Here is a 21,393-nt window from a genome sequence, read left to right on the forward strand (position 1 = left end):
GTTTCTCTAGTTTTCTGATAAAGGAATGCATTTTAGTATGTTCTCTGTTTTCTCTCTGTACTGGCTTTCAGTCATTGTCACAGAAGCAAGAAAACCAAGTTTTTGGACAAAGGTATAGAACACACTGGGAGCAACCTCAAAAGAGGTTTTTAGTAAAATTTTACTATACTTTTATGTACGTTTAAGGAATGAATTGAATATCAGTAACTCAAAATATGAATATGAATATGAATCATGATACTTTCATAATTCCATTAGTTACAAACTCATTCTACACTAAAAAACGGAAGTTAATAATATAAATGCATATTCACACTATTATTGGTAATCTAGATCTTTTTCCTCCCTCATTATAGCATCCTTGTTTCTACTTTGTACTGTGGCATAAAGAGCTCATAGGAGGAGAAGGAAAATATCAACTCTGCCATTTTCCTGTTTGCTCAAAAATGCATTTTAATGTTACTTTCATTCAGTAGTTTCACTGCATGTTCATCTTTTTAAGCCACTTGTGCATTAGTGAAGATTAGGTGAATTAAAACCAGTTAATATAATTTGTAAATCATATTAACCAAGTTCACTTAAAACCGCAATATGCCACAGCTAGGAAGAGCAAATAAGTAGGAGCAATTCTATCAACTTTTCTATATTGAGGAGACCTAAATTTCTCTTGGGACACCACACATTTCAGAAATAAAATGTGGCCATCTGCCATTAAGATCAAGAGAAGCAATACTTATTTGATGTTTCTTTCTTTTTAAGATTGAAAAATAAATAAATTGAGGTTTTTAGAACTAAAAAACAAGAATAAAGTTTTCACATCTCTGCCCCCCTGCCACCACCATCAATTCTCTAGTGCATATAACACTGGGGTATATGCTTTCCAGTTTGGAGTCTACTGATTTACCATGATAGTAACAATAAAGATGGAGAAAAATGAATGGAACTGAAATACATTAAAGGAGGTAAAACTACTAGGATGTGGTGATAAGTCTATGAGGCACGATGCAGAAGGAAGTGCCAAATGTCACTCCTATAAGGTTTTTCTAGTGTCACTAAGACAGGGAATAGGAGAAGACGACCATGCTTGTCTCTTCTTTGTTTGCTTTTTGGTTGGGAACTAGCAGGGAGAATCATGAGTTCTCCCTGCAAGATGTCTCAGAGGCACCTGAAACTCAACATCTAAGAAATGTCAAGTTATATATGTACCTGCAATTCAGATACAAACTTTTATTAAGATAAAATTTATGAAACATGTAGATAAAGAGGAACAGGCTACAAAGAGAAGACAACTGAGGACTAAGCTTGGTGCTTACAACTTCACATCCCATTAATCACGAGTATGTCATTCTTTTTTCTTTCTTTTGTAGTATTTTCATTTCCACAACCAATGTTTGGCACACTGAGGCAAAACACATTTCTTTTTCTGTATTCTCTTATAGCACCCAGAACAATGCCCGGAAAACTTATTTTTAATGGTAGAGTAGAGATAGAGGAGAAAAAGGAACAGCCAGAGAAACAAAGCAAATCTCAATGAGCAAAGTATAGTGGGAGACAAGAAAGAAATAGGTTAAAACAATATTCAATGCTCATGAGAAGCCCAGTGAAGATAAAAAATGAAAAATGTTAATTGGAATTGCCAAAATGAGCCATTGGTGATTTTAATGAACATGGTTTTGGTGAGGTATTCAAGGTGGGAGCAACGTCAGATTGCACTGAGGAATGAGGGGAGGACAAAAAATAGACAGTAAATATGAACAATTCTTTACTAAGTTTAAAACAGCAAAGAGGAGGAGTGGCTGGAGAATAACATGGAATAAAAGGTTTTGTTGTTGTTGTTGTGTTGTTTTTAAATGAGACAGATCGAGAATGTTTAAGTGAATGATATGGATTCACGAAACTGGCTCTCCAAATATGTTCATAAACTCCACATCTCACCCACCACTGGCCGCCGGCGAACTGCTCTTTCTGCTGATGGATGGGTGTGAAGTCCTTTCTGTTGCACTCGTCTTCCCCTGTGCTGTGTCTGGCACGCCCACACCTCTCTTTCTAACCCTAGTTGGTGTCATCTTCTCTAGGATACTATCTCAAAATTCCCGAAGTAGCAAAACTTGGTCCCTTCTCTGTCCTCTCACTGGACCTGGTCCATATGGTTAGTGCACAAGGAAAGTAAGTATCTATTAAAGTTACGTATAAGGCTTTAAACTGTATTACACATGAAGTTGTATTCCCTGAAAATTCGGAGAATGAGATGAGCTATAAAAAGTAAAACCTGGGGGCCGGCCTGGTGGCTCCGGCGGTTAGAGCTCCATGCTCCTAACTCCGAAGACTGCCGATTCGATTCCCACATGGGTCAGTGGGCTCTCAACCACAGAGTTGCCAGTTCGATTCCTCGACTCCCGCAAGGGATGGTGGGCTCTGCCCCCTGCAACTAAAATTGCAACTAAAATTGAACACGGCACCTTGAGCTGAGCTCCCGGATGGCTCAGTTGGTTGGAGCGTGTCCTCTCAACCACAAGGTTGCTGGTTCAACTCCCGCAAGGGATGGTGGGCTGTGCCCCCTGCAACTAGCAATGGCAATTGGACCTGGAGCTGAGCTGCGCCCTCCACAACTAAGACTGAAAGGACAACAACTTGACTTGGAAAAAATCCTGGAAGTACACACTGTTCCCCAATAAAGTCCTGTTCCCCTTCCCCAATAAAATCTAAAAAAAAAAAAAAAAAAAAAAAGTAAAACCTGCCCTTTAAAAGCAAATGAACCAATAATGAGTAAGCAGCTGAGGTGTTTCAGAAATGCCAAAAACCTAAACAGAGTTACCTGAGTATATATATCCAAATTCAGTTAACAAACATTTATTGAAAAGCTACTATGTGCCAGGAACTATTCTAGGTATTGACACACACTATTCTAATTGCTTCTTTAAAGACCAATCTTAGGACAGGGCAACATCTAAATGGTTCAGTGCTATACCTGTAGCACCTAAAACACTGCCAAGGGTTGCTCCAAACATACAGTGAATATGTGCAAGGGCAGTCAAAAGCTTCAGGATGCTCCAAACTATCACCAGAAAATCTACCAAGCTACCATCAACTATACCCATTCACTCTGTTTCCCTCCTGTGAGAAAGAATGACCTAATTGTACTCTATTCTAATGCTAATATCCTCTACTTTGGCACTGAATCTCAACCCTTCTTGTGGAGACTTCCCAAAATTACCTTCTCTCTTTCCCATGTATCATTTATTTTTCTCTTTTTATTAAATCGTTATGATCAGCATATATGATAAAATATCCTTTATCCTGTAAAAAAGGTCTCCTGACAACATCACCAAGGGTACTTCTTGGCATCACCACATTTTCTCTGCTCCTCTTTATAGACAACGCCTCAAAAGAAAATTTTCTTTTATATGTTCACTGTCTCCAATATCTTTTGAGACTACTGCAATCATTTTTTTTGCCCTCCACTTTGTAACTACAAGTGTTTGTGTCATTCATAAAGAATACATTGTCAAATCTAATACCTGGAACACAGTAAGAACTTTTAAGTATCTGTTTAGTAACTAAACAAATACATAAACATATCAAATTTATAGACAAAAACCGTAATTCTGAGATTAAAATTATGTTCAATAGGATTAACAACAGATAAGACACCGCAGAACAAATGATTACTGAACCTGAAGGTATAGCAATAGAAACTCATCAAAATGAAATAACAAAAGATGAAAGACTGAAAAACATGAACCATGCATTACTGAGTTGTGAAACAACTTCAAGAGGCCTAATATACATGTTATTGAAGTCCCTAAAGAAGAGGGGAGAAAAGAGTACAAAAAAATATTCTTAGGAAATAGCAGCAAAATTTTCCCAAATGTGATGGAAAACTGTAAACCCAAAGTTCCAAGAAGCTGAAAAAAACCCTAAGCACAAGAAAGATGAACAGAACCACACCAAGACACATCATACCTGAACAGCTTAAAATCAGTGAAAAAGACAAAAAAAAAAAAAGAAAAAAGAATTTTTTTAAAGCAGGCAGAAGAGAAAAAAAGACACATTACATGCAAAGAATGACACATATCAGAAACAATATAAACCAGACAGTGGAGCAACATCTTCAACCTAGAATTCTAATTCAGTAAAAATACCTTTAAAAAAAAAAACAAAACGAAATACATACAAAAGCTAAAAGCACTCATCACCAGCAGACAAGCATTAAAAGAAATGTTAAAGTCCTGCAGCTAGAAGGAAAATGATACCAGATAGGAATCTGAATGAATACAAAAGAATGAAGAACAGAGGAAATGGTAACTATGAGAAAATACAAAAGGCTTTTTTCCCTATTATTTAAATCTCTTTAAAAGATAGACTGTTTAAGAGAAAAACAGTAACAATATTGTGAGGTTTGTAATTTTCATGGAAGTAAAATGTATACAAAAATAATAGCACAGATGTTGGGAAGGGAGAAATGCAGGCATAATGTTGAAAGGTTCTTATATAATAGAAAAGAATGGCATAGTATTACTTCATAGACCAGTAAATTCAAATATATTCTACAAACTCTGGAGCAAACATTAAATAACACAACAAGCAGTTGTAGTTAATAAGCCAAAAATGAAATGTAATAAAAAAATACTCAATTGACCCAAAACAAAGCAAAAGAGCGGATGTGACAAGTAGATATCAAAAAGCAAAATGGGAAATTTAAAGCCAGCTATATTAATAATCACATTAAATGTAAATGGTCTAAATATCCCAATAAAAGAGCAGAGAGTACCAGATTGGACTTTTTAAAAAAGCAAGATAAAATTATATGCTACCTTCAAGAAATGAATTTGAAATACAAGATCACAGAGAGCTTAAAAGTAAATTATGGAAAAAAGTATACAATACTTATACTAATCACAGGAAGGCTAGAGTGGTTAAATTAATATGAGACGAAGTAAATTTTGTAGCAAAGAATATTAGCAGGATTAAAAGAGATCCTTTCGTAATGATAAAAGGGTCAATTCATCTAGAGCTGATAACAATTCCAAGTGTTTGTGCACCTAGAAACAGAGCTTGAAAAGTACAAAGAAGAGAACAAGCAAGGACAAATGGACAAATTCAAAATTATAGCTGGAGATTAACTATTAACTCTCAATAATTGATAGAACAAGTAGAATTAAAATGAATAAGAACATAGAAAACTTGAATACTATTATAAATCAACTTGATATAATTGACATTTACAGGACATTCCATTCAACAAAGGCAAAATACACATTTTTTTCAAGTGTACATGAAAAATGTACCACAATGGAATTAAAACACAAATTGGTTAACAGGAAATATGTAAAACATCTCCAAATATTTGGAAACTAAGTGACACTTCAAAATAACCCACAGAACAATGAGTGAATCCCCCCCCAAAAAATCAGGAAGTATTTTGAACTGAATAAAAATAACACAACACATACTAAAATTTGTGGGTTGCAGATAAAATATTAGAGGGAAATTTATAGCACTAAAAGCCTATATTAAAAAGTGAAAAAGACTTCAAAATCAATGACTTTAGCTTCCACTTCTGAGAATTTTTTTTTAAAAGAAAAAAACCAAAAGAAAGCAGAATAAAACAGTAATAAAGATCAGAAAGGAAATTAATGCAATAAAAAAGAAAAACAACGGGGATAAAACAAAGCCATTTTTTAAAGATCTATATAACTCACAAACCTCTAGCCAGAGAAAAGAGAGAGAAGAAACAAATTATCAATAACAAGAATAAGAGAAGTAGCATCATAACAGATTAAAAAAAAGCATAATAAGAGAATATTACCAAAAGCTGTATACCAATAAATTTGACCTCTTTAGTAATCAGTAGATAAAATGGACAAATTCCTTGAAAGATGTAAACTACTACTAAAGCACATTCAAGGAGGAATAGATAACATGAATAGCCGTATATCTATTAGACAAATTTAATTTTTACCTAAAAACTGTCCTACAAAGAAAGCTTAGCACCCAAAGGATTTCACTGGTGAATTCTAACAAACATTTAAGGAAGAAATAAGTACGAAGAAATAATAGTTTGTATAAATTCTATACAAAGTTTGTATAAATTCTATACAAACTATTCCAGAAAATGGAGGCAGAGGGAGTTATTTCTCAACTCCATCTATGATACCAAAACCAGGCAAAGATAACAAAAAAGAAAAAAAATTACAGACCAGTATCATTTAGAAACACAGATTCCAAAACTCTAAAAAAAAAAAAAAAAAGTTTTTGAAAATCAAATTCAAAACTATATAAGGCAGATGATACATCAGTGGAGTTTTTTGTTTTTTGTTTTAACCAGGAATGTAAGATTGATTTAAAATTTAACCAATATAATTCTCATTTTATAGACCAAAAAAGGGAAAATCTTATGATTATATCAATAGATTTACAAAAAATTCTAAAAAATCTAAAATTCATTCCTGATAAGAACTCTCAAGCAAATAGGTATTGAAGGGAACTTCCTCAACTTAATAAATGATATCTACAAAAATCCCACAGCTTTTACCATACTTAATGGTAAAAGACTGAATATTTTCCCTTTTATGATCAGAAATAAGGCAAGAATGTCTACTTTCACCACTTCTATTCAACACTTTATTAGAGGTTCTAGCCAATGCAATAAAGCAAGAATAAGAAATGAGGCATCCAGTTTTAAATGAGAGTTGTAATCTTTATTCAAATGATGTTGATTGTCTAATTAGAAAATTCTATTATGTTTGTAAAAATGCTACTAAATTTAAGAAAATTTATCAAGGTTGGAAGATAAAAGGTAAAAATTGCAAATCAAATGTATCTAAACTAGCAAGGAAAGGTCAGATACTAAAATTTTTTTATAAAATACCATTTATAATAGCTATAAAAAATGAAATACTTAAAGAGACAACTCTGACAAAAGATGCGCAAGACCTAGACATTGAAAAACTACCAAACAATGAGAGAAATTAAATTATACTTAAATAGAGAAGATAACTGTTCATGGGTCAGAAGACTCAATACTGTTAAGATGTGAATTCTCCCCAAATTGATCCATAGATCCAATGCAATCTCTATCAAAATTCCAGAAAGCTTTTATGTTGACATTGACAAGATAAAAAGACAACGCAATTTAAAAATCAGCAAAATATCTGAATAGATATATCTCCAAATAAGATGCAGAAAGGCTAATAAGCCTATGAAAAGATTCTCAGCATCACTAGCCATCAGCGGAACACTTTCTTGCTCCTTTTAAGAAGCCAATATTATCCTAATACCAAAACCAAAGATATTACAAGAAAACTACAACCAACCAACACCCCCACCACTACCACCTCCCCACACACACAAAAAAGTGAAAGATTTGAACTGATACTTCAGAAGAACAGCCAATAAGCTTATAAAGATATTCAACATCATTAGTCATCAAAGAAATACAAATTAAAATCAAAATGAGACACCGTGTTTCCCTGAAAATAAGACCTAGCCAGACAATCAGCTTTAATGCGTCTTTTGGAGCAAAAATTAATATAAGACCCAGTCTTATTTTACTATAAGAACGGGTATTATATCATTACATTATATTAGACCCGGTATAATATAATGTAATGTAATGTAATGTAATGTAATATAATATAATATAATATAATCTATTTAGTAAAATAATACCAGGTCTTATATTAATTTTTGCTCCAAAAGACGCATTAGAATTGATTGTCCAGCTAGGTCTTATTTTTGGGGAAACACGATAACTCTACACACCCAGTAAAACGGCTAAAACTAAATTGACTGACAACACCAAATGTAGGCAAGAATGGAGAACTTATGAAACTATCACACATTTCTGGGGGATGGGAGTGGGGAGAAATAGGATTGTGATACAATCACTTTGGAAAATAGTTTTCAGTTTAGTATTAATTTAATATGCACTCAGCATATGACCCAACAATTCTACTTTTTGTCATATGAGAAAAGAACACAATATAAGTCCACTCAAAGATTGTTAAGTGAATGTTTATAATTTATTCTTAATAGCCCAAATCTGGAAATAACTTAAATGTTCAAAAGGTGAATGGATAAATACAACAGAAATAAAAATGAACCCAAAAATAAAAAGAACAAAAATAAAAAGGAACATGGAAGAATTCCAAAAGTATATGCCAAGCAAAATAAGGTAACCATATATACAAAAGAAGTGAACACTGAATGGATTTCATTTATATGAATTCTAGAAAAAGCAAAACTTATCTATAGTGACATAAAACAAATCAGTAATTGTGTGGGGCCAGTGGTGGGGGTGATGAAATGTTCTAATTCTTTATTAGGGTGGTTACAAAGGTGCATACATCTATCAAAATTCAAACTGTACATGAAATCCAAGTGTATTTTTTATGTGCAAATAAAGCTGATTTAAAAACTAAAGGAGTGGTACAGCGCATATATGGGCAGAAAGTTACATCTCTACCTAACATCATTCACAAAAATAAACTGGGCTAAATATAAATACAGAAAACAAAACTTCAATCACATTAAAAGAAAAATAAGAGGGTAAGTTTATTATCCTGGGGAAGGAATAGCCTTCTAAACAAGACATTAATAAGCAAAAGCTGTAAGAAAAATATACTTACTCATCAAAATGAAAATCTCCTAGACCATAAAACTTAAAAGGACTCTAACTGGGAGATGTATTAATAGCATGTAGAAGAAATTATTAAAATCCAGAAGTCAAATAAAACAACATAAAACAAAGAAATCCTTCTAAAACTCATAGGTGAAAGATGCAACCCGAAGGACAAAGGAAATTCATCCACACAGAAATCAAATGGATGATAAATGTGTAAAGATGACAAATTTCACTAGCAATCTAGGAAATAGAATGCCATCTTTCACCCAAAAGATTGGTGATTAGCATATGGTGGTATGCACGTGAGGAATAACAGGAAATACAAGTGGGAGTACTGACTGGTACAATCACTATGGAGGGAATTTGAGAGTATATATTAAGTATATACTCTAAATACTCAGCAATTCTACTTCTTGCTTTTTACCCAAAAGAAACGTGTGTGCACACAAGAAGGCATGAACGAAGATATCCACTAAAGCAATGTTTATAGAAATGAAAACTTGGCAACAACTTAAATACCAAAGGCAAATGGCTAAATAAACTAAGATACACTCAGGCAATTAGAAGAAATACCTCTATATGTAATATATTATCTATATGTAATCTATGTATAATGTATATGTATAATAACATGGAAAGTTCTCTAAGACCTATTGCTGACAGATTAAAAATACAGAACAATGTATCTGTAAAGAAATTAAATAAAGGAGAAAATGCTTACATGTAATGATTACATACATATGCATGTAAATGCATATGGAAAATCTTGCAAAGGTATGTATGAAAAGTAGCTCTAAGAGTATGGAGGAGGCTGAATTGGGGAAGGGTATCATTAGAGGTCTTGGTCAAATTCCACAAAGAGAATATATTCTTGTATAATTTATGTAAGTATAAATTAATGTAAAATAATTTCCAAATCTGATTTCAGATGAGTATGGAACTTTTGTCTGAGGAACCTTTTTCCATCTGATATAAATATGGTTGCTATGTCCTAGTGAAATAAAGGAGTTTCTCAGACAACAGCTTGAGAAGCCCTTACCACCTGTGGCTTAGAATACCGTAATAGTTTGCAAGAAACTTAAAAGTCTCTTCCCCATACTGCCTGCAAAGCTTTTCAAACACATCTCAGTCTAAATCACTCTCGATTCCACTATCTTGTTTTATTTTCTTCATAGCACTTACCACTATCTGAACTTATCTATTTATTTACTTCTTTATTGTCTGTTTCCCACTAGAATGGGAATGGCAAGACAATTTTGAAATCATACGATTTTAGTCAAGCCATTTAAGAGTTTTCTTACAGTATCAAAGACACATTTTATTTACTTACCTTAGTTGGAAAAGGAAATTTGGAAGGTTCTGTTTTGCATGGTGTATGAATAGCCGTTAGAGGGGGAGGCCATGAATGCGTCATCTCCTGAAATGTAATTATTACAGTTTGTTTTCAACCAGGTCAAGGATAAAAATTACACAGCTAAAAACCAGATTTGTATTATAAATGCTGGTTTCATGATTGCTCCTCCAAAAGTATACATATTTAATCAATAAATAGTAATTAAGCACAACTGTGTGCACGGCACTACGGGGTAGATAATAGGAAAATAAATAATATACACTCTGGCTTCAAGGAGCTTAAGTGTTAAGCTGATGAAACCTGTGAACAGCTACAGAAACCAGCCTGTAATCAAATACAAGGCACACCGTAAAATGCTACTGAGGAAGAGCTTACTGTGGGAGTGGGAAGAGGAGGATGCTAATAAGCAGAGCAGCTAACCTTTACTAGGTACCAGTAATGGGCCCGATGCTGTGCTAAGTGTCCTACAGGCCTCTTACTCATGGAGTGCTCACAATGACATTATGAGGTAGGTACCATTATTATCCTAACTCTATGTAGGATGACACTGAAACACAGAGATTATTTATTCAAGGTCACATACTTAGTAAGTAATGGACACAGAATTTAATCCTAGGAAGTCTGGCTACAGGGCCCATTCACTGACAGAACATTTTGGTCAGGTAGAAAAAATCGGGAGAGATATCGAAAGTACATGAGCAGGAAGACAGACAACTACTGTGTTTCCCTGAAAATAAGACCAGGTCTTATACCGTATTTCCCCACGCATGAGGGCATATTTTCAGGGGATGACTTATTTTTTCATGTACAACAATCAACATTTATTCAAATACAGTCGTCATCTTTTTCTGGAACATTGTCGTAACATACTAAATGCATCCGTCTGGCTGAAAATCTTAACTGAGGCTTGTTTTTGGGGTAGGTCTTATTTTTGGGGAAACACGGTAAGGCCGTAAGTCTGATTTCATTCAGTAACTTCTATCTAATCATATGCTAAGTGTGTCCAAGTGGAAATTTGGTAAGATCACAATCTGCGTTTTAGAGGAGCAGGGTGGAGAGAGGTATCAGATTTAGAATAAGGAGGCAGTGTTTTATTTCTGGCATTTAGTTCAAAGTGAACCGTCAGGTATACTGAGAAAATATAATAAATTAAAAGTGGTATAACTTAGGAATTTACCTCATACCCAAACAGTTATGTAAAGAAAGATACATGTTCAAGGGGCTCACACTTAAAAAATGGAAACAACCTAAAAATTCCAACACAGGAATAATTAAATTACCAGACATCCATACAATGGAACACCAAGCAGAGAGTAAAATGAGAAATTTAGCTACTGATATGAAATGATGTCCACAGTATATTATTAAGTGACAAACACAAACCATAGTCCACGTCCTAGTAAATGTTTATGTAAGAAAAACTCTGTGGAAGATGGTTAAAGTGGCGAACTCTGGGCAATTGACAGAAGAGACAACAGACAAGGACACTTGATACAGACTTTACTACGACCTGAACCTCTAAAATAGCCACCTGCCCTGCAATTGCTCTTTATCCTCTTACAATGCTTTACTTTTTTTAATAGCATTTCACTTTATGAAATAATATTCTATAGTTGATTATTTCTTACACCCTGCTCCAGAATGTCAGCTCAAAGGGTGCAACATTATCATTATTATTACCAAGGTATCCCTAGTGCTTGACACACAGTAGGTGTTCAAGTAGTAAGACTTGAATTAAATCTTTTTTTTTTCTCTACAGTAAACATATATTACTTTTAGATTAAATTTTTTTTCTTGAAGTCTGTGATGGGGTTCCTAGAAACAGCATGACTACAAATATCAAGAAAACATGAAGGGAATGCGGACCTGAAATTTTTTGCACACTGCACATAGGGAAGGGGCAAGAAAACAGAAAATCATACATCCCAGGTTTCCCAGTGTTGGCATTTCACACCTCAGATGCCAAAATACTCTGAATAGGAAAATCTATTTAACTCTCCATCACCAAATGACTCAGCACCTATTACATCCAAGGTCACGTGCACACTGTATATGTAAAATGTAGAATAAATTGTCAATAATATGAAAGAAATAATTAAATCTAAGAAAATCTAAGATTTCTTCCAGGTATTAGAATGCCATGCATTGTTGAGGATTTGGGGGAAAGATATATGCTCCCTTAGACGTTTTGTATACATGGTGACTGAAAAATGAATGCTACGTGAGAATCAAAGGAAAGTTTATCACTGTGGTCTCTGATAGTCTAATACAGGGGGAAGAAGGATTTCATTAGGATTCTAAGAAAAATCAGGATCTATACGTAAGCTGAAGAGGAAAGAGAAACACATTCCATGCAAGGTTTTCTTAAAAAGGTAAAAAAAGCAAGAAAGTACATGGATTGGGGAAATCAGTTTGGCAAAAGCGGTCAATCAGCAGTGGGGAAGGTTAGGACTGGCTTGTGGAAGATCTGGAATATCAAATTTGGACACTCTTCTTTCTATGGGCCTTAGAGAGCCACTGAAAATTTCTAAGAAGGTTATTAATTTATGAAGATAAGGGATTGAAGCCAAGAATTTGGTAGCAATACAGAAGACAGATGAGCAGGGAGACTAAGCAGGCAGAAAGGCAGAGTGAGGACTATACACTGCAATTACTGAAGCTCAAGGTGGCAGACATGGAAATAAAGGGATGGATATTTTCAAGGAATTTTCAAAGTCTACGTGTAGTTTGTGATTAAACAGAACATAAGAGAGAAATAAGAGATAATTAGGATTCTACACTTACAAGCTTGGGGGAATGGTGGTACTACTAATAGAAGGACGTCTGAGAAACACGGCTTTAGACATGTTGAGCCTGAAGAAACAGGGAGAAATCTAAATGGAGACCCAGCTAAAAAGCAAAACTCAAAGGATACAAAGGCAGAAGAGAAAGATTGAAGAACTGTCTAATAGATAAAAGCCAACGAAATGGATCCAAAAAAAAAAATAATAAAAGTAAGGGAAAGAGCAGAAAGAAGAGGAAAGGCTAGAAAATGCACCCATATTTAAGAGGTTAAGACACAAGGGTTCCCAAAAGGCAGAGGAAGAGAGACAAGCAAGGTGGATGGGAAATAAAAACAATGAAGCATAACAACAGTCAAGGAAAGAAGAATGATGTTTCCAGAAGAAAAGAGGAGAAAAGAGCAGAGAACTCAAATGAAGCCCCCGATGAAGGGGAAGGTAACGACCTTAGAAGATAGGTAGAGCAGAATGGTAAAGGTAAGAGATTATAGTGGACCATAGGAAGGAAGAATAAAAATGAAAGCAGCCCATGCAAGCAGTCTTTCAAAGGTATCCATAATGAAATCCAAGTATAGACACAAAAATTCAGGATCTTCTGCAAAAAGTACAATATGTGACTGATGGTTTTTCTCTATTGAATCAAAAGCAATCATTGTCACTCATTAATTCACTGGATTTTCTCTTTGTCTTTTCCCAACAGAGGAATGTACTTTTTGGTCACATGTCGATTTTAGACATATTCCATTAAACACTCAAAATATATTTGCAGTACTGAAAGGAGGTCTTTCATTGTAAGATTTGACCAGTATGTACAGATAAATTACAAAGCAAACTATTTTCAATGTGATGGTGTGACTGATAACTATTGAGTTTTTTAGCACTTCAAATTATTAACTGATAAAGCTGAGAAAGTACAGTTCTATTTGGTTTCTTCCTCTTTTCAAGGGAAGCTGTTAAGATTGAAATTTGTTTTACTTAAAAACAAAAATAGAACAACAAAAAACCAGCTCTTTGAGGACAAATAGTAAAGTAAACAAACCAAGAGATTCAGAATCTAAGAATGAATATAAGCAGAACAGACTCATTATTTTTGACAGACATAATCAAGTCACACGTGTGAGCAATCTACTGCCTCAGGTCCTTTGTGAAATAGAAGGGGAAGAGGCCAAGAGGGTAGCAGGGCATCATAATTAAATAAGAGAGACTGAACCTACTCAAAAAACAAACAAACAAACAAAACACACACAACTTACTTTAAGAATTTCATCCACACAGCTCACATCACCAGAAGCAGATGCCTTAGGAGGAAAAGAAACACACATTAGATTTGAAATTTATCACTAGATTTCTATCATTTGTTGTACAGATTTAACACATTATTAGAAATGAAGTTCAATTTAAAGAAGTACTTATGATCCCACTATTCCAGATCAGAACACTAACTAGAATCTTTGGACTAATTTCCCTAAATATAAATTTTCCAAAAACTGAAAAATTTTAATCACCAAACTGTACATGACTTAAAAACTTTATATTTTTCAAAAACTTTTTAAAATCTTAGAAATAATTTTTAAGTGTAATTTTTCAGGTGAGGATCTTGTCAAAAAAAATTAAAAATTTATATACAAAATATACCACACTGAGATACAGCATTTCACATAATCTAACAAACAGAATAAAACCAATATTACTGAACGATTGCTTATCTGGAACATGATGGATATTTCACATAACCTTTCTCAAATCATGGGAGTTCTTTATTCTAAGGCTGAAGCAAGAATTAGAGAACTGGAGTTTGAACTCAAATCTAATTAATTCTAAGGATCGCATTGTTTGAAGAAAGAACAAATTATCATTTTACTATTCTCTTGAGAGGAGTAATTAGATGACAAATGCCATGAACAACGAGTTTCTCAAGGCCACAGGGTAGATTTTTAAATGTTCTCAAAATAGCATTTTACCTACACCTGACCTCTTCCCCGCTGTTTTAAGTTCTGAGCTATGATTTTCAGCTACTAACATTAGTTTTAAATTCTCTTTATTGCAAAAACTGTATTAAAATAAAAATTCAGCTATTTCATAATGAATGCTCACTTCTTTGGTTATCCTGAATATCATGTTTTGGTATACAGTCATAAATACTGTAAATTTCAAACCACCACTATGAGTCTGGAGCAACCGCCTCAAACCTTAAGTGGAACCAGAGAAAGGGATCATGGCATCTAAACCACACATTCCCATCTCCATGGCCCTGAAAAAGTCCCAACATACACCACAACGAACCACGGCCCACGTCTCAGTCATGAGTGTCACTATGACAACAGAAATTGTAAATTTTTTTTAAAAAGAACACAAGATGTATTATACCGTAAATCAAAAGGAGGAAATCTAAGGTATTCCACACTAATGCTTTCATTCTATAACTGACTCGTTTTAACATTTGAAAACAGTGAGCGACATTTTCTCTGCTGCCAAGAGGGAAAGCTAATAACAGTTCTATGATCCACATGGGAATCAATAATGTCTTTTTTTAAACTTTTACATTCTTTACTATTAAGACAAAGAGAGTTCAAGTTCAATAATACTTTCATGGTAAAGTGCTTCACACAGTCACAATGTTAAAAGCTCTAATTGTGTAACTTACGTCCAATGGTTGGGAAGGTATTTTCAGCTTGGTGAGATGTGCTTTGCTGCTGGGCTTCAGTTCAGCCATGCTGTTGCCATGGGGTTGGCTGCTGTAGTGCTCAGAGGACAGCTTTGGTTCCATGGACTCCTGTCCGTCCATGGGCCGCACATAGGCAGTGGGTTTCTGTAACATGGAACTGGACTTGGACATCAGTGAAGGTGGGAAAGACTGATTTGAGTGCTGCCCACTTGAAAAAGGTACACGGGAAGGAGAATCCCAGTTTGCATCGGGGTCCCGAGGTGATTTGGAACGCTGATGTTCCTTGCTATGGTGATCATTCCCATGAGACCTGGAATGACTGGAGCTTAATGAAGAAACAGCCTGGGGTTTGCCAGGGCTGGAAGAGCGTGATTTGGAGTGTTCCGATCCATGCTGGCCTTTTTTCCGGCTGCTGCTCCCACTACTGCTATATGACTCACGGTCATGCCGCTGGCCACTACTATTAGTACCACCACTGCCACCTGCACTGGTCCGCTGGCTACTATGTCCACTCTGTAAGCCTGAGGACCGTTTCTGAGACTGAGAAGTGCTGGGTGCAGGTCCTACTGGTGTCCATTTGCTACTCTGATGAGAGCTCCCATGTCTCTGTTCAAAGAAATTTGAGTTAGATTTTTCATCTGCTGTCGGTGGTACTGTAGGCTTGGGAATTGCAACAAGCTTTGGTATAGATCTGTCTCCTATGAAATCCTTCATTTCATCGTAGTTTCCAAGCATACTCTGAATACGACTTGATAGCTTATCTTCTTTGCTAGTCTACAAAAAAAAGTAAAATAAATTTTACAGTTAGCATAACTGGAAATAAAAGATGCTTCTAACCTGACTTTCCAAACTTCAAATGGAAAGGGGCTTTCCAGAGGAAAGCCTTATCTCATATCTTAAGGTTAACATCTCAAAGAAAACTCCAAATATATAATATGTATGGTGAAAAAGTGAACTGAAAATAAAAAATATTCATGCTAAAACCTTAAAACATAAACATTCTATAGGATACTGAGAAATATATAGATTCCAGGAGGACCTTGTATGAAAAATAAAGACTTATTGCAAGAAAAAAAACACAAAACATTCCAGGAGGAAAAAGATCTCAATTTCACCAGTAAATATACTGGAACAGTAGTGAAAATCTTTTGAAGACCAGGAAAAGTATCTGTCTTTATTTAACTAAGTTCGAGGCCAGCAGATTAGCCAACACTCATACACTGACAGTCGGGGAAAACATTATATCCCTTATAATTCAATGTTATAGTTAGAAGCACAAACACAAATTTAGTGAAACAAGTTATACCCAATTGACAGTTTTACTTTAATTCTTTTGTCATTTTTGACTCATCAAGTTAACAAAAGTCCTAACAACAAATTAAGCATGGAAAATCCATTGATAAAAATTTTAAATCCTGGCGAGTATTTCTGACCAATAAATGCTCCAACATTTGAAGGCAACAGTTTCAAGAATTATTCTTGGATAAGAAGGTCCAAGAGATGTGGACGTTCCTTATGTGGAAGGAGATTCCCTTTTGACTTCCAAGTAATAAGCTTTAGGACTCTTCCATATTCATATACATCAGAGAAAGTGTACTAATTACATTGAAAAGGAAATCAAGACTGAGCCACCACTATTTACTTTGAGGTTGGCATGAACCAAGAATGACTTGATTCATGACTAAATTATTTGAATGACTAAATTATTTGAAAATTAGTCTGATCTCTATTAAATGAGAGGTCCGCAATTTACAGCAATTTATAGACAATATCAAGATTAGAAATAAAATCCAATTCATTACAATGTAATTACAAAATAAATGGCAGTATGATTAGAGGATTCTGGACGGGACTCCTGTTTTTCGTAATCCCCAATCCCTAATCTCAGGTTTCGTGTTATACTCCTACAAATGATGTCAGTATAACTGCCTTTAATTGGAAAATCCTTAAAAGCTCTGAATAAATGGCCTTTATAGATCTCATAGATGGTTTCTACAAACACCAAATGTTATAATGGTAAAAACTCAGGAGGCATTTGTTATGTTTATATTTCATCAGAAAAAAGCTAACTCTCAATCTCATATGCCAACAATTGTCAATACTGCTACAATATATAGTATTATAGCTATTATATACATATAAGGTTTAAAATGTAAAAGCAGTTCAAATGAAATCCAAGTCCAATCAAATATGAGGGAGACATTTGTGGCCATTACAGCTACGTCAGAGACATCAGAAGTGGTACCATCCAGTGTTTTATGTAATCCCAAACCAAGCACAACAGCAGTTATAAAAAATAGCAATGGGTTCATTTTGAACATCTCTGACAACAAGCTTTAATCTAAATCTGACTGTTAATTAAGCAGTAAGTACATTAGAAAGAAAATCAGAGAATTTAGTATGTGATAACAGAAAAAGAACCAGATTGATACTGACAGTATATTTATGCAAACATACTATTAAGTCATTGCAAATGGCAAAAAAATAGGGAAAAACAAAAGACTCTATGAAATGTATTCATCTTTGATGTTATACCCAAAGAACCTAGAAAACATCACACGATACAGATTGGTTCACAAAATTGTAATTTAATCCAAGGCTCAGAAAGGTGAAATGCCTGCCCAGTTAGTGGTAGAGCCAGGAATCCAGAGATGAGTGTTTAAGCTAATGCAGACTACACTTCCAAAAGTATAGGGTAGTAATTGGGGGGTGTGGATGAAGACGACAGTAATGCCCTTGATCTAGGTACTGATTATATGAGGTTATTCATGTTGTGGAAATTCTTTCAGCTGTAACACAATCCATGTAACAATCCATGTTATACACCAATGGAAAGTAGCCCAACAAAGTACATTCTACTTAGAAGAAAGGAAAAATGTTAAAATGTATACATAATAGTAACTCTTTTCTCATATGAAAATTCAAGTTTAAACATTTCTAAAGCAAAAATGTCATGGTATTGGGGAAAAAACATTCAAACAAGGACAACTTACAACTTTGTATGGCTCAGCAAAGAGAGGAGAGCTGGGTGGGAAGGGGTCTTCGCCCTGCTGAATTTCCTGATTCCGCCTTTCCCGTTCTTTCATACGCAGCACATTGCGGTCTTCACGGTTCATGTTGCTATAGAGAGAAACACAATCTTTACATCACAAAAGAAAGGGAAAAATTAAATGCTCTGTACTGATTTTGTCAGTTTAATCCTTCAATCGGAGATTCCCTTTTGACTTCCAAGTAATAACAGGCATTAGTGCTGAAGTTGGGTTCTGGCAATGGTTTTAACAACTAACACCAACACTGTCTCCCACAGCTATGCAGACAGGCAACACCAGCCCAGAATATTAGGATCCACCCCACTAAAACACTTAACCGTATTAACTTTTAACGTATTCTGCTAGCTAAACGTCAGCTAAAACTGATACATTCAGAGGGAAGGTAGTACTTAAACCCAAATCCTTAGTATGTGCTATAAGCCTTTGGTGGCTCCTCTTCAGAAAGCTAACTATTCTTTGCCAGTAGCGGCACACAACCCACTCCCACCTACCACCCCGCCCCCCAGGGTCCAGTGCTTTTCTCTACTTTGCATCTACCTTATCTTGATTTCTTTTTGTCCCAAACACAGCTTCCTTGGTGTCCATCCTTATGGCAGTTTGACCTCAGCTTTGCTGTTGTTCTAGATTCCCTAAAAAACGACATTTCTGCTCTAAATACATTAATATTTCAATTAACACCTCAATAAATGGCAAAAGTGAGGCTTTCAGCAATAGAATCTAACATTAACTTGGGTTAGTAACAGTAGTCGAAATTATGTTGCAAAAGAAAAAGTCTTTTGGGGGTGGAGGGAAAAATGAGGGTGTCATTCCTATACTCATGACAGTACCTTGTATTTTCTCTAAGAACAAACTAAGGAAAGTAAGTATATTTACAGGAGCAGGGATTTTGGTTAAATAGATAATAATGAAAAAGGTTTTCAAACCCTGGGACAAGGAATTATCAGGGACTCTGCAATACATTTCCCTAGAGATAGAGTAAACCATCTGTCCCAGTTTTGATTAAAAACAAACAAACTCCTGTTGGAGGCCAAAGAGAAAAATCAGGTTACACTTCTGCAGCATTTCTAGACTTACGATTCATAAATAGAATCTAATCATAAAATTAAAGTCTATCAATATTGGGGGACCTATAGTTGTAAAATTAGAATGGAGAGCAAAACCAATATACTCTTGAGGATTTTTATAAGTGGTTAAAGCAGTGCAAGTAAACATTCAAAGATAAAACTTCCTGATTTGCACAATTAGTACCTTGGCAAATATGAAATATTAAAGCAATTTAATATTTTTAAAAATTTTCTAAGGGTTCCAAATGTGCATTCATGTTGTTTCTTATTTGTACAATTTTCTAATGACAAGAATGTAAGCTATTTTGAGGTATGGAAATAGTGTGTGTTTTCTTTGGTCTCCCTAGTACTTAGCACCACACAGAACCACAAAAAGTATTTGAATCTTTCTTTAATAAATACTATAACGGTCGGCCGGTTGGCTCAGTTGGTTTGAGTGCAGTGCTTATAGCACCCGGGTCACTGGTTCGAGTCCCACATGGGCTAGTGAGCTGCGCTCTCCACAACTAGATTGAAAACAATGAACTGACTTGGAGCTGATGGGTCCTGGAGGGGCACGCTGATCCCCAATAAAAAAATTTTTAAAAATTTAAAAACTTTAAAAAGCAAAAAACTACAAAACATCTACATTTCGGTATTCAGAGCTCACTTGAAGCAAGTAATAATTGTATATCACTAACAGTCAAGTTTCAAATAGATCTCTTGAGCTATGGTGCTGTAACATACAAAGTTACTCGTATCTGACAGAGTCTAAACGGCATGTTAACTAACAATTTCCTGTATTTCCTAAATTCAATTCCTGAAAGATCAGAAAACAACAGAAATGCCTTCTTTAAACTACGATTTAATTTACATATTCAGTAGTACTAAAATAATCACAGAAGAAACACTTGTACATATATTGCATCGATAGGATTTCCACAATAAAATTCCTCCTATTATACAATTCAAAAACTTTGTTTTCTTTACCTAAACAATGAAAGTCATCCGACAGAATATTTCCTCTTTTAACAAGGCTGCCAAGAAGCTCAGAACTAAATTAACTGATTGCTTATGAGAACTAATATCACAGTCGTAGCTCTTATTCTCTATTATTTTTCTAATCTGACTTATTTTCGCATGTAATATATAGGCTCCATTTTTTCTCTGTGTTTTTCAACATCAATATCTCTGCCTAAGATAAAAAAAAGTTTCCCCAAAAGCAGTAATTCCAGTAACCTGAGCTCCCCTAAAATTAACATGAAATTTCAATATGAGTCAATTTGAAGTATGTCTTTGCTGTATAGGCAAAACTATTTTATAGCATATCCTTCAGGATATATGCAACTATTGTACTGAAACAGGATTCAGTTAAAATTAGCAAATGATACATCACAACAAAAATCTGTGGGACGACTAGATAAAATAATTTTTAAAAGAAAATTATCAAGTAGGCAGGAGGGTTATGTATATGGTATTCAGCTAAAAATTTTAATTATTTAAGGTAAATTGTTTTAAGCACCCATCAAGTACTTAAGCTGATACATTAATTACAATTATAAACAACAGTCTACAGACAAAAAGAAATGCAAAGAAATCTTCAACTTAGGTTTGTTGTTGGTAGTGACGATGGTGTAGAAATTTCATTGCTATCAGACTGCACAAAGGAGTAGCTATATTGAGACTTTTGGGGAATTAAGGATCTTACTATGAGATGGAAGAGATACAAACAGAATGGAGTAAGAAAAAACCTTTGGGGATTTGCTATTAGAAATAGTTATGAATTCATGCTTATATAACAAACTAACATGGTCGCTCGCTCTGCCTGAAAAAATCTAGGAGCAGTGACATCCCAGTAGAAAGACGCATCTTGCG

At 34.7% G+C, this 21,393-nt stretch overlaps 1 protein-coding gene across 3 annotated transcripts in view; it reads right to left on the reverse strand.

Annotated features, from left to right (window-relative positions):
• AFF4 (ALF transcription elongation factor 4) overlaps positions 1-21,393 on the reverse strand; it is a 72,277-nt gene that overhangs the window by 31,473 nt on the left and 19,411 nt on the right. The window contains exons 2-6 of one of the 3 annotated variants that reach the window (XM_033097071.1): positions 19,013-19,104; positions 18,419-18,545; positions 15,405-16,199; positions 14,014-14,058; positions 9,957-10,043 (exon numbers count right to left, since the gene is read on the reverse strand). In XM_033097071.1, the coding sequence (XP_032952962.1) occupies positions 9,957-10,043; positions 14,014-14,058; positions 15,405-16,199; positions 18,419-18,541 (1,050 nt within the window). In that variant the 5' untranslated portion in view covers positions 18,542-18,545; positions 19,013-19,104. The remainder of the gene's footprint in view (positions 1-9,956; positions 10,044-14,013; positions 14,059-15,404; positions 16,200-18,418; positions 18,546-19,012; positions 19,105-21,393) is intronic. The other 2 variants (XM_033097070.1, XM_033097072.1) reach the window with 2 other exon arrangements.

The sequence above is a fragment of the Rhinolophus ferrumequinum genome, chromosome 24, assembly GCF_004115265.2.
Source record: "Rhinolophus ferrumequinum isolate MPI-CBG mRhiFer1 chromosome 24, mRhiFer1_v1.p, whole genome shotgun sequence".
In the NCBI taxonomy this organism is placed as follows: Eukaryota; Metazoa; Chordata; class Mammalia; order Chiroptera; family Rhinolophidae; genus Rhinolophus; species Rhinolophus ferrumequinum.